At 31.7% G+C, this 13,200-nt stretch overlaps 1 protein-coding gene across 1 annotated transcript; it reads left to right on the plus strand.

Moving 5' to 3' along the window:
• The first annotated feature begins 2,342 nt into the window (after positions 1-2,342).
• Positions 2,343-4,247, plus strand: LOC105360573 (prolow-density lipoprotein receptor-related protein 1-like). The gene is made up of 2 exons (XM_011497513.1): positions 2,343-2,504; positions 2,958-4,247. The coding sequence occupies exons 1-2, from the start codon at positions 2,399-2,401 to the stop codon at positions 4,007-4,009; spliced, it is 1,158 nt and encodes a 385-aa protein (XP_011495815.1). The 5' UTR covers positions 2,343-2,398; the 3' UTR covers positions 4,010-4,247.
• Positions 4,248-13,200: the final 8,953 nt, after the last annotated feature.

The raw sequence follows: 13,200 nt of genomic DNA on the forward strand, positions 1-13,200 counted from the left end.
TTATAAATTCTTGAGTGGCTTTTAATTGAATAATATTAACACTAAGCGCACATTATATTTGTAAATGGCAAATTTTCATATTCAAATACTTTATTAATTTCAATGATTTAAAAATTTATATACTTATATATTAATTCAGATTTATTAATATTAAAAACTTTTCATTCAATCATCTTTTATAGCTCCTGATTTAAAACTCCTGATTTTAATATTCATAAAAAAAAAAGTTTGTCAAATAAGGAGAATATTATAACCGAAGTATAAAATGAAAATGAAAATGTACAGTTTGGACAATGACAAGCCAAGAGATAATTTTTTATGCAGTCGGTATTTCCAGCCTATTCATAGGGATTTACGTGAAAAATGTAAAAGTAAAAAACTTTTGTTCATAAGTATAATTGCCCTTTTTATTTATTTTGATATTTACTTTAAATTTTAATTATCAAATGATGTATGAGCAGCTTATAATTTATTAAACTTAATTAATATAATCAATTAATTGAAGAATTAAACATTATTTTACTAATTTTCAAAAACTTGTAAAACATATATACTCTAAAGCAATTTTCTTTATTTATTATTATTAATGACGATGTTATTTAACTAAATTTGTCAATGGATTATAGGAAAGCTCAGTTACCAAAATGTATAGAATCCAATACAAGATTTGCTTTCAATATGCTTCAATTTCTTATAATGTAATCGTATAATTTGTTTTCCAATGTATTATTAAATTACACAATTACTAGATTCATGAAGAAAGTAAAATAAAACCTAAGCATATTGAAATATTAAAGATTGATTTATTTTAAGTATTGCAGAGACCTTTTACTAAAAGTAAAAGCTTTCTTAGCTTTAATGTAGCCATTATTTTATAAATACAAAACTCTTTTGTAATTATGTTTTTCGTAAATTCATACTTTTACTTACGAAAGTACATAAAATTTTTTGAGATTTATTCAAACGCGAAATTCTTACAATTAATATTTTAATCATTATTATATTATTATTTAGATTGAAATTGTATGGAGGAGTCGTGAAAATTTAAGAAATATAAACTAGTCGAGAGTGTCTAAACGATTAAACAAACATTAGAAAGCAATATTAATGCTAAAATAGTCTTTACATTAATCGATTACTTCATAACTCTTGTTATTTATCTACAATAATGATTTGATTATAATAATTATTCATTTTGATTTAATGCTACTTTTATAATATTTCTTATCACAATATCTAAAAATTTATTTTGAAATGTTAACGAATCTTTCGATATGATTGGCATGTGACACGAAAGCATATATAATCTCCTTATTAATTAACAACGGAACTTAATGTTACCTACATTTTACTGACAGATCAGTCCATTGAAGTCAAAATGAAGATAAAACTCACTTGATTATTACCGCCTATTCTTCCATGGCCAACATGTAAATATAACAAATAAAGCATTTAATGCAATATTTTGTGTATTACATCGTGTACAATATTATCTATTTGATGATTCGTATGTTATCCAGTGATTTGCAAAGTCCCACATACCCAATAAAGATTAACATTTTCTCTAAGATCGTGGATAAATAAGGGAGATAATATTTTTATATATGAATTACGAGAAGTGATAATTTTAATAATCGAAACAAATGATTGAAATTGCTATATATAATTATTAAATATACTTTATAGTCTAAAGTTTTAAACTAAAACATTGCCGACTGTGGATAATAGTACATGAGCGAATACAAAATTTTATAAACTTTGTCTTTTTATTCTATGAAATAGATGAAAACGGTTATCTTCAATAGTTTTGAAATCTATGGCTCACAGAATAAAACATTGATTTAATTAAATCACGTTTAGTCGAGTAAAGCACATAAAATTATCGTCATCGTCATCGTCATCGTCATTATTATTATTGTTATCCTGTCTACATTATGAAAAATCTTGATCTACCTTTAATTACAATAATTGTTAAGTTAGACAGTTAATTGAACTGATAGTTAATTTCCTGCGTTACTTATTTTTGCTCCTCCGTTATTATTCATATAATTGTAAACCTCGAATTATCATTAACAAATACTAATTAATAAAATAATATATAATTGTAGAAAAATATTTTTCACTCGAAATTATCCGTATGCTCGTTGTAAATGAATTTTCGCTGGTAAATAGTTGTGAAGCAAAAGAAGGAAGAAAAAAGAGCAAAAAGCTAAAAGTTTCGAAATATTTTTAAACCGTTTCAAAACATCTGTATCAATTTAAAGTCAAGCGCCTGATAACCTCCAACATAATCTATTTAAAATGTGTACTGATTTACAAGTGCTTACTCAGTGAGTCGCCAACTGGCCAGTGTGGACTCAATTCATTTGAAAGGCTTCATTCGTTAACGCACCACAAAATGACATATAAGGATTGGAGGCTGAAAGTGATGGTTATTAATATTTTAGTGACAATAAGTGAATTTACTGTTAATGGATATTCAACAAATGGATGTGAATTGAGATGTAAGTTAATTTGTTAACGTTTAACTGGAAGTGTTCGTTTCAATTATTAGTATATTGCGGTGGAGATATATTTCCATTGTAATAGTGGTATGAAAACTATTCTTATTGACTTTACAAAATTCATGCATTTAAGTAATAAATTTATTACGTAGACGGTTAATAATTATGGATCACGTAAGTATAAAATTACAAAATAAATAATTTATTATAAAATAATTATCCGTATGTTGTGGTGTTCGTTTAAATGCAGCGTAGAGTGTTGTAGGGCTTATATTAATTTTACGAAAGATAAAAGAACTTCATTTTTGGAATATATAATTAAGCTATTAGTGCTCTTGGAGTTATTGTAACGACATGCGGTATTTAAATATCGATACCGACAGCTCTTATCTCCATAAATGAATGAATGTCCCTGGGAGCATTATATCTCAATTGACAATTTCATTAATCTAGATAAAAAACACGTGGACGACAAGCCCAACTTCTTTCTGATGACCAACTCTTTGCCGGGAATCTGCCGAATTCAGCACGAGGACAATTCGACCGTGAATTACCACGTGGATAGGAAGTACGCGGAGCAGATAAGACCGGAAACTGTAATTGGCGGACTAAACTACGACGCGCGCAATGGTACCATTCTCTATTGGGCGAAAATTGCGAATGTTGACCACTCGAGGCTTTACAAGGTGCGTTTAAACGACAGCCACTGGCAGTCGGTCCTCGACCAGGATGACGACTTTCGCGACATGACCTACGACTGGATCTCCAAGAATCTTTACATCATAATGGGGGTGCGCAGCCTAATGGTGGCCGTGAACGCCGAGAACTCGTGGAATCCGACGGTGGTGATGTACGACAGGTCGCAGCTGACGAGCTTGGCCGTTCATCCCAACAAAGGCTACCTCTTCTTCGTGGAGACGAGTTACTGGTTTGGTGTGCAAAACAAGATATGTAGGGCTCATCTCGACGGCTCGAACGTCATCGAATTCAATCGCACGGGGACAGATCTACGATATTACATCGCGAGCATCGTCGTTGACTTTTATAGCGATAGATTGTATTGGAGCGTACCGGGGATGGATAAAATTCAGCACTCGAATCTCAATGGCGAGGACGTCGGTACGATAGGCAGTGTGCGCGTCTACTCGGGACAGCTCGACCTCTCGTCCCGGACTCTCGCCGTTAGTAAGCATTACGTTTACTATCGCAGCTCAGAAGCGAATACCGTCCGGAGGATCGAGAAGACGAGCGAGATGAAGGATGCTGACTACGAGCTCGTTAATATCGAGGCTGCGCCCATAACTGAGATCATGGCGTTTACCTACAAGTCACAGAAGGTGAGGAAGGATCATCCGTGCAAGGAGGTCCGAGGTGGTTGCGAGAAATATTGTTTTGCTGTGCCGCACGACGAAGGACTACTCAAGCGCGTTTGTAAGTGCAGTTTTAACGACGTCCTGGCTACCAATGGTGTCTCGTGCGTTAAGAAAAGACAGCCTATGGGATGATAAATCGGTGCCGATGCGGCTCACTGTGATTACTCTTCACTCCTTTTCCTGCCAGGCTACGATGTTCACGATGTTCGCAAAATTTTCACAAATATATTGCGTGCGACATGCGTTAAGATATATTGCCTACATCGTGCCATTTATCATGGCTAGTATTTGAATAATCAAGAAAAATCACACATTTTCATAATGCACTGATACTGGCTAACAATAATGTATACAAACGCCAATAAGAAATTAATTTTGTTGTAATGAAAAAAAAAATTTTTAGTGCAAATGGTCGACTCAAATTAATTTTAACTACCTACTTATTCTGATAGATAGATATCCAAGAATATCCATATGAAAAACATCAACGTAGCTTAAGTTATAAATAAAGCCAATTGCTGTTAATAATTCGGTTTATCACGAGGCGATCAAATTAATTTTTTAGATTTGTAGGAAAAAAAAAAAGAAAAAAAAAAGATTTGCAGCAACTATTTATTTCATTGATTAAGTGGATATTTTATCGAAACAAAAAATCTTAAAACATACTATATTACTAAATTATATAGCGACCTCGTAAAAATGCTTTATTTATATTAATAATAATAATAATAACAATAACAATAGCAATAACAACAACAATAATAATAATAATAATAATAATAATAATAATAATAATAGTAGTAATAATAGTAATAATAGTAATAATAATAGTAATAATAGTAATAATAGTAATAATAGTAATAATAGTAATAATACAAATGAAAAACAAAGTGTAGACAGATAATTTATAATCAGATAATACAATAGAAAATGATTTAAAGAAAGTATTTTATTAAAGAAATTTGAAATTATTATAATAAAAAGTATATTATAATGTATGATCTGTTATCTATGTGATCGAAAAAAATAAGAAAAATTGCTATTAAGCAAATATGGGACAAAATTACTTTTGAAGAAAAATAAAATCTGGCACTTTATGCAAACAATATAATTTTCGTTGGTTTTGATTTTAAAAATAATTGAATAATTTCTATTACAAAACACTTTTATCGCAAAATTGTAAAGAAAAAGCCATTATGAGATTAAATAATAAATTCATTTCGCTTTCCTGCAAATTCGTTGTTATCAATTTTGATCCATTAAAATGTAAAATGGATTTTGATTATCTTAATGATTGTGAAGAAAGTAATGAAGAAATGTTTTGCAAAATTGTTGCTTGTTGTTTTTCTTGAGCAATGATTATTGCTCGTCGGCAATATTTACTGCCGACGTTTTGCGAATTTTGAAATTGAGGACAAAAAATTATAAATTGAGCTCATCGGTTTCATGAATGTACTTACTATATAACTTAAATGATAGCAATTTATTAAACTTCATATTAGTTTTGAACTGATAAAAAGATTTTACAAAACTTTTTAAACAGTTAAAATTGCTTAACTTTATAATTCATATAAACATTTCAATCGTAAAAAAGGGCAAAAAATTTTCATTTATATATTTTTTAAGAAACATTAATAAATTTGTTAATAAAAATATAAATAAATAATGTAATTTTCGCACGAGTTGAGGTACACGGATAATGTATGTAAATTTATTTATATTAAGTGAAAATGATTATTATCGTAACGATTATAGTATGAAGAGTTTTTATATTAGAAAAAGATTCTGATTGATCGAAATTTTCTTTTTGTTTTTGTAAAGAATTTTATTTCATAAGATGTTTGTATTGCATTTAATATCGAAGCCAGAAATTAACATATTATAATAAATTAATAAAAAATATTTAAAGAAGAAAAATCTATTATTCATTATTATTATAATCTAAATAGCAATTTATAGATGTAATTTAAAATTTTACGTCCAATATATGTATAGTGCGACAAATATTCAATTACATTGTTTTTAACCAATAAACACCAAGCATATCAGTAATTATTATTCAACATAGATAGCTATAATCAGTTTCAGTAAATACATAGTACGCGGGAGTTTAATCGCATTGGAATTAAATTCGTCGATTAAGTCTTTTTCTTTCTTGCTTATAAACATCGAATGCGAAAATACGATCGTAACTCTTAATGCGGTGGAAATAATTTTTTCTACAAAATATTAATTGAATTGAAATCCATCCGAAATTCGTGAATAACGAGATCAGAGACGTAAAAGAGGCGAAGATGAGAACTTTAATTAATCCTCGCGTACAGTCAATGCCATCGTTATAATCCATTATGTAATAATAGAATTTTCCCAATTTCAATGCGTTTAAATTCACCTTTCAAACGATAGATTATACCTGCGAAAGTAAACGCGATCGGTCTCCTAGTCAATAATAATCCTTAGTCAATAAAAACCTCCTGACCTTTAATGCGCCAGACCAAACTGGTGAAAGAAGGCGGAATGCCGGGATCGCCCCCCCCCCCCAAATCAAATGAACTACACTGTGCAGTTAGACAATGCAACCGCGGGAGGAGTAGCCCGCCCGCGTTATCAGGGTGCGCCGGACGTTGACGGGGCCGTCGACACCCACGCCACGAGGACAATGGCGGGAGGGCGACTCAGGTTGGGATTAACCTGCAGCGGCGACCTCGAGATTAGCGGGAAAGTGCGCGCGCCATTGTGTTCGGCGGACTCCGAGGGCGATGAAAGCTACGCGAATCCAACGATCGGGATCGCGAAAAGTTTTTTGCCACCTGACGCGGATATTCGTCCTGCGGCGATTATCATAGCCTCCGTGGTCTCGATAAGATTCTCTTCAATTACAGATGATTTACGGCTCTTGTTTCATTGTGTGTACTCATCCTTGATTGGGCGAGTAAATAGCGACTTTCAATATCACTAAATCTTGATCTGTGAATACGATATCTTACTAACACATCGTAGATTATGCCGATAAAAAATTCACTGGGACAAGTAAAATTTTCATGATTTAATAACAGGATCTATAATAAAGCGAAGCGATCATGAATAAATGCCAGTAAACGGCTATTATTAAATAATAATAGTATATCAAGAATATCAACTTTTGTTCATGTATTCAATTTTTATGCACCCATTTCTTATGCTTATATCCTTATCTCATATCTTTTAAGGTAAAAATTGCAAGTATTATAATTTTCTTACCATTTCATTTCTTGTCGACTCTTATATTAAATGGTATTAAAAACTACATTTTCATTCATGTCGTTTATGTTTGTATATGTGTATGTTTTTAATCTTCATACTTTCGTCATTTTCAATACATTAATTTTACGTTTAAGTTTCATTTTATTGAAACATAAGGAATAATTTCATTCAACTTGGCGACAATGTTTGAGTATCGTAGAGCATATTTGCAATTATTTTCCAGAAACGTCCCGAATGTATAAATAAAATTTTAGGAATAAAATTTAGATTTAGCTATTTATAGGATTTAATCTTATGAAAAATTAGGACTACAATGTTGAAATATTTTTAACCCTTTAATCCGTAATTTTGACATATTTTATTAGCCGAATATATTACGATCAGTCGGACTCGTAATAATAAACTTGCTTATTAAATTAAGTAAATGCATGTTTACGACGGGTTCTTCGATAATCTTGAGAAATATAATTCTACCAATGTTGAAAATAGTGGCTGAAGATGAGCGTTGATCAAAATGTGTAGGGGCGAGTGTGCAAAAATGTAATTGTCCCCGCTTGAATAAATGAGGCATTGCTCACGGACATTTTAGCCACTTTGAAGTATCACACGGAAACGAACGGAAAGCAGTAATGCGCAAATGACATAATACATTGAGTTGCCCGAACCAAGCACACAATCGCAGAAATAAGATGAAATAAACGACATAAAAAGGTGGGTTTGTGTAGACGTATTTGTATAGTTTATTAAGCTACAATATTCTGTAGCTTATATTATGAAAAAATGTTACATTGTCGGATATGGAAAGTCGAATAATTAAATCAATATTTTTAGTATTTACCTTATTTTATAGCTAATTTATGGATATTTAGTACGTTCATTGATGTAATCATAAATGAGAGTATTTATAAAAGAAATTTCAATTACACTTTGCACTAATTGTGAGATGTAATGTAAAAAAACAAGAACTATTTGTTTTTTTTTTAAGCTAATTAATTACGGTTATTGTAAAGTAAACCAATTTTTATAAAATTGCGAGCTTATATTTTTATTAAAGTAACTGTATAATAATTTGTCTTTATATTTTATCTTTATAGTAATAATAAAACAGTTAAAAGATATTTTCTATCATTAAACAGAAAAATGCAATTAAAACAAACGACTTGAGCGTTGTAAATTTAAGGAATTACTCACAACATCAATGGGCCAAGATGTGTTATAAATTCAATGGCTTTACTTAAGCAATTGTTGTCTCTGTCTAATTATGGAAGGGAGGAGAATCCAGTCTCCTGTTATGTCCTTATCCTTAAGTAGCTGACTCTAATCTTGGGTTATAAGGAGAGTCCCGCCAGAAAAACAGGTTTTATTTTTCATATAAATTCGAAAACTCGTCAGTAGTCATCCGGAGCAGATGTCGAAATGAATTAAAGGTGTGCGGGCGGCACTTACCTGCCCGATTATTATAGCAGGCGTCGATCTCGCAAGACTTTGAGAGAATAAGAAACTGTTATTGGCTAGTCTTTTTCAAAGCGCATTATGTGATATGAAGCGGTCGATTAGCTTTTGAAGGGGACGTGACGGGTTTCGTATATTAAATTATGCGGTACGCTTCCTCACTCTCTAATTAATGCGCGCGTTAATTTTTTTCAATCCCGTATCGGTATGAACCGAGGCGTACTTTTATTCGCCGGATGATGAGTTATCCGGTGGCGATGAACCGCATCCTTACGATCGTTCGCTTTTGTGGCTTATGAATTATTGTTTGGATTTTGCAAGGCGGCAAAATTCCTGCCAATGCCTTTTGATTCTTTGACGTCATTCGTTATTGGAGAATAAAATTTAAGGCGAATTGTTTAATAATTTTTCTTTATATCGCCCTACACTTGGTATAAAGTAGTATTTTGAAAATTTCATTGTGGCGAATAATTTTTCATTGCTTATTTACGTAATAATATAACGGCTGCACCGCCATGTCTTTAAGCAAATCTTTATGATCTATTGTAAACATTTATATTCTTATACATTTTTTTTTTTATGAATAATGAATTTACGTTAGGGCGCATGTGAAAGAGAAAATATATTTACATTATAATACGCTTAAAGTATTAAGCATTTTAAAGTTTAAGGCTTATTTAAATACTTTTCATACATTTATTTGTAAGATATTTCTTTATTTGTAAAGGCATTCTTGTCGTTATAGTGTGGTAATAATAATAATATCGCGTATGTCGTAGTTATTTTTAATTTTTTTTTTTTTTTTTTTTAATTATTTTTAACTAAATAGTAATTTATACTTATATACTTCTTATGTAAATTGTTATTTTTCTTTATTTTTTATATACTTTTTTTTTATATATTAGTTCATTTAATTCCTCTCAATTTTATGTAAGCATGAATTATAATAATATCAAGTAATTTAACTTCATTTTATATTATTACGAATATTTGATTTTATGACAATGATGTATGTTACCTAATTCATTTTAATTGATTTGCAAAAGATTATATATATAAATAATCTAAAATTTAAGGGCCATTTATTAATTATGTTAAAAATCACAATTTCGTTCACAATACGCGATTGAACATATCGTGTAACTATAAAAATAATTCCTATCTAGAAAATATATTGGAATGGTTATGTTATTTCTTTCAAGCCAGTTTGGAATAATTTTTAATTTATAATCTTTAATGCACATGAAAAATAAGAGTATGCAATATTTGAAAATGTTAATTAATTTATATGTCGAATGTTAATACTTTATCGAATTTAATCATGTTTGTTAAACATCGAATTGATTGATTACATTTCAATGAAAGTTTAAAAATTATTATACAAATATATAAGATAGATAGCATTCTTTAACGAATTTAACGAGAATATGGTATAATAAATTTATTAGTAATTTACATATACATTTGTGAATCTAATATATTTTTTTATTTGGCCGAGTTTAAATGAAATTATTACCAGAATCTCAACATTACAGACCTTATTGAATTCTATAATTTTTTCCATATAAAAAACAAAAAAAAAAAAAAAAAATCGTTTCAAGAATGGAAAATAAAATAAAAAAATGTTATAAGCTTTAGACCAATGTATATTTCTGAAGTATTTTATGTATTTATTTATTCTTATGTATTTAATTTAATTGCAGATTTTTTTTTCTTTAATATCATATCATATATTACGTATGATACTATCTTCATGGCTTGTGGCTCGAATATTTTATTCGTGATGAAATCCGATATCTCCTCGACACGAATCAAATGATTTGGGCCAATGAGTAATCGGAACGTTACATCACATTGGAAGTGAGTGATCGAATCTCCAAATCCAAAAACACTAGTGTTTTCTCACCCCGGGAATTTGCTCGAATTCCACTACGACCCTCGGAGATTAGTTGGGCAACGATTGGCCACGGATATGCGATTTCTCTTCCTTTTACATTGAAAATATACACAACAAAAACATTTGATTATAAAATTAGAATCTATCGCAAGTACAACTATCGGCGATATAAATTTTTATAATTGACTAGACAAAATAACTAATACATCGTGTCGATACTATGAACAAACGATTCGTAGCGGACGCTTTTTTAATTGATGACAATTCATTTATATTTAACCAGAAGGTTAAACAAATTCGATAGCGTTTAGGCAGTAATCAAGCGAGCTTAAGGTGGGAAAATACCACTATCAGTGCATTTATCTTGATTTCGTCGAGAGAAAACCCAGTTCACCGCAATTCATTTCGTAGCAAATCTGTCGATGTTTCCTAGTTTTCATCTCCATAGTGACAAAAGCCTCGATCCCCTCTTGATTAATCACCGGCAAATCGGTCGACGTCGATCGATCGCACCACGTATGTAGGTTGAAACGTCGTGCAATCGCCGAAGAAAATCGGGTTCCGCGTAAATATCTCTCTAACCCCCCGGATCTCCCTTAGTACTGCTTAAGCGACGACGACGACGACGACAACGACAACAACAGCAACGAGAGAGTCGGGCTTCGACGCTTAATTAGCCCGGGCCGTGTTAAAGCGCCCACGCAGCGACGAAACAAGGCAACTGCGTTGCGCGATAAGTGCGATCCAGGTCGGTGACGATTATCGACATCGAGGGGAGCGCCGCTCGACTTTTCAATGGTTTCTGTCGCAATTCGTGCGCCAGACGTCGAAAAATGGACGATTACTAGCCTACTGCCTAGCTTGATAATCGCCTCCCAGATTCTCCAAAATTACTTTATCTACCCTCATGGAGCTTATCTAGCTGTGCTTCAATGTCGATTTTGTGAATTTTTCCCGTCGCTGCTCCGAACGAGGACCAGATTATCTAAATTTTTCACTATCGTAGCTTATTTAAGTAATTAATATTTAGTAATTAGCTTTCTTTTATTTTTATTTATTTATTTATATTAAAAAAAAAAAGAAAAAAAAAACAAAGAAAAAAGAAACCATATGTAATTTAAGAATTCAACTATAATTTTAATTCTTTATTATTAATTTTGTGAAAAATGTCTTACATATGGAAATGTTGTAATATATTAATCATTACATTTAGATGCGCAAATGTAATATAGCTTGTTTCATTTTCTAAACAATTTTGTAAATTTATCTTCAGTCTCGTCGACTAATTATTTATCTGCAAATAGTTTGCGAAATTTATTTACAGATCTCGCGGTTGGTATTCTAATAATACATTGATCCAAGTATTAAAGAAATATTAAGCCAAGCGTATAATTAGAGAAGGAACTTGGTATAGTAGTGAAGCAAAGAAAGTAAAAATATCAGGCGCGATGCCAAGCTGGATTTTAATGCTCGAGAGAGTGAGAAATTACAAGTCGGGTGTGCGTAGGCTAAGCATTAATGCAGTTAAATCTTCATTAAATTGTTACTTTTCCCCCGTTAGCTAGTCATAATCGTAAAGATACGACGGTGTAACCGTAGGTACAGGCGCGCGCTCATCCCGCGCCATTACGTAATGCACGATCGCTTATGTTTGGAGTCAATGTCGGAGGCGTTGCATGGATTTGCGTACGTATACCGCTGTCACTGATTTTCTAAACTAGACATGCACGAGGCTCATTGAAATTTATGCCCGAGCGTAGTTCGGCGAGGCAGACACCGAGTAACTAACTCGTTGCTTTCCAAATCTCCCATTCTTCTTCCTTCTGAAATAAGTGGAGCCGAAAGAGGCATGATATATTGCGACAATGGATGCAGTTTTCGCTCGTAGATTTTGACATTTTTCCCTTTTCAATATTAGGTCGATTAATTTGTGAAATAGGAAATTTCCCTCCGTACTGTTTTACAAAGCCCCGGCATTTTCGACATTTCGAATGGCAAAATGTCAGTGATAGCTAGCTAGCTACTCTCGTTACCTAAGTATTCGTATAAATGGGTAGATTTGTTTGCCCACCACTCATAAATATCACGGTATTGCTGACTCACTTGGATGCTCGACACGACAAGTATCCCCAAGAATCGAAGTTCGATTTAACGAGCGCAATCTATATATTCCTAACGATAAATCCGGAAAATCGCGCGAGCACTAGACGATTACGCACGAGAAGACATTAGCTACACGGTTATCTATTACAGCTCTCGACATTGACGCAACCAGTCGAACTTTACTTTGTTCGATCCAAAAGATACATCGGCTCCCAATGTACGACGCACGCTTTTCCAAGTTAGGAAGTCTTACTTGAATTAACAAAGATACGAATTATCGTGTGGCTGTAGAGACAATTTTAATTGAGGCTCCGTTATAACGAGGAGGAAACTGTTTCCGGTATACTTGAAATATCACAATGTTGAGATTATCAACGTTCTGTAAATCAGTTTCCAAGAGTTTATATATATATATATATATATATATATATATATATATATATATATATATGAAAAATCTTACAAATATTGTGAAAAGAGAAGGAGGCGTAATTTAGTATCTATAATCTAATATCCGCGTGGAATTCTTTACACGTAGTATTAAATTTTATTGTAATTGCTTATTCAGGAATTGAAATTGCCAGTCTACGTTCTATTTAGTATTTAGACAACAATTTTCATATCATAC

This window comes from Ceratosolen solmsi, unplaced genomic scaffold (genome assembly GCF_000503995.2).
Source record: "Ceratosolen solmsi marchali unplaced genomic scaffold, CerSol_1.0 scaffold47, whole genome shotgun sequence".
In the NCBI taxonomy this organism is placed as follows: Eukaryota; Metazoa; Arthropoda; class Insecta; order Hymenoptera; family Agaonidae; genus Ceratosolen; species Ceratosolen solmsi.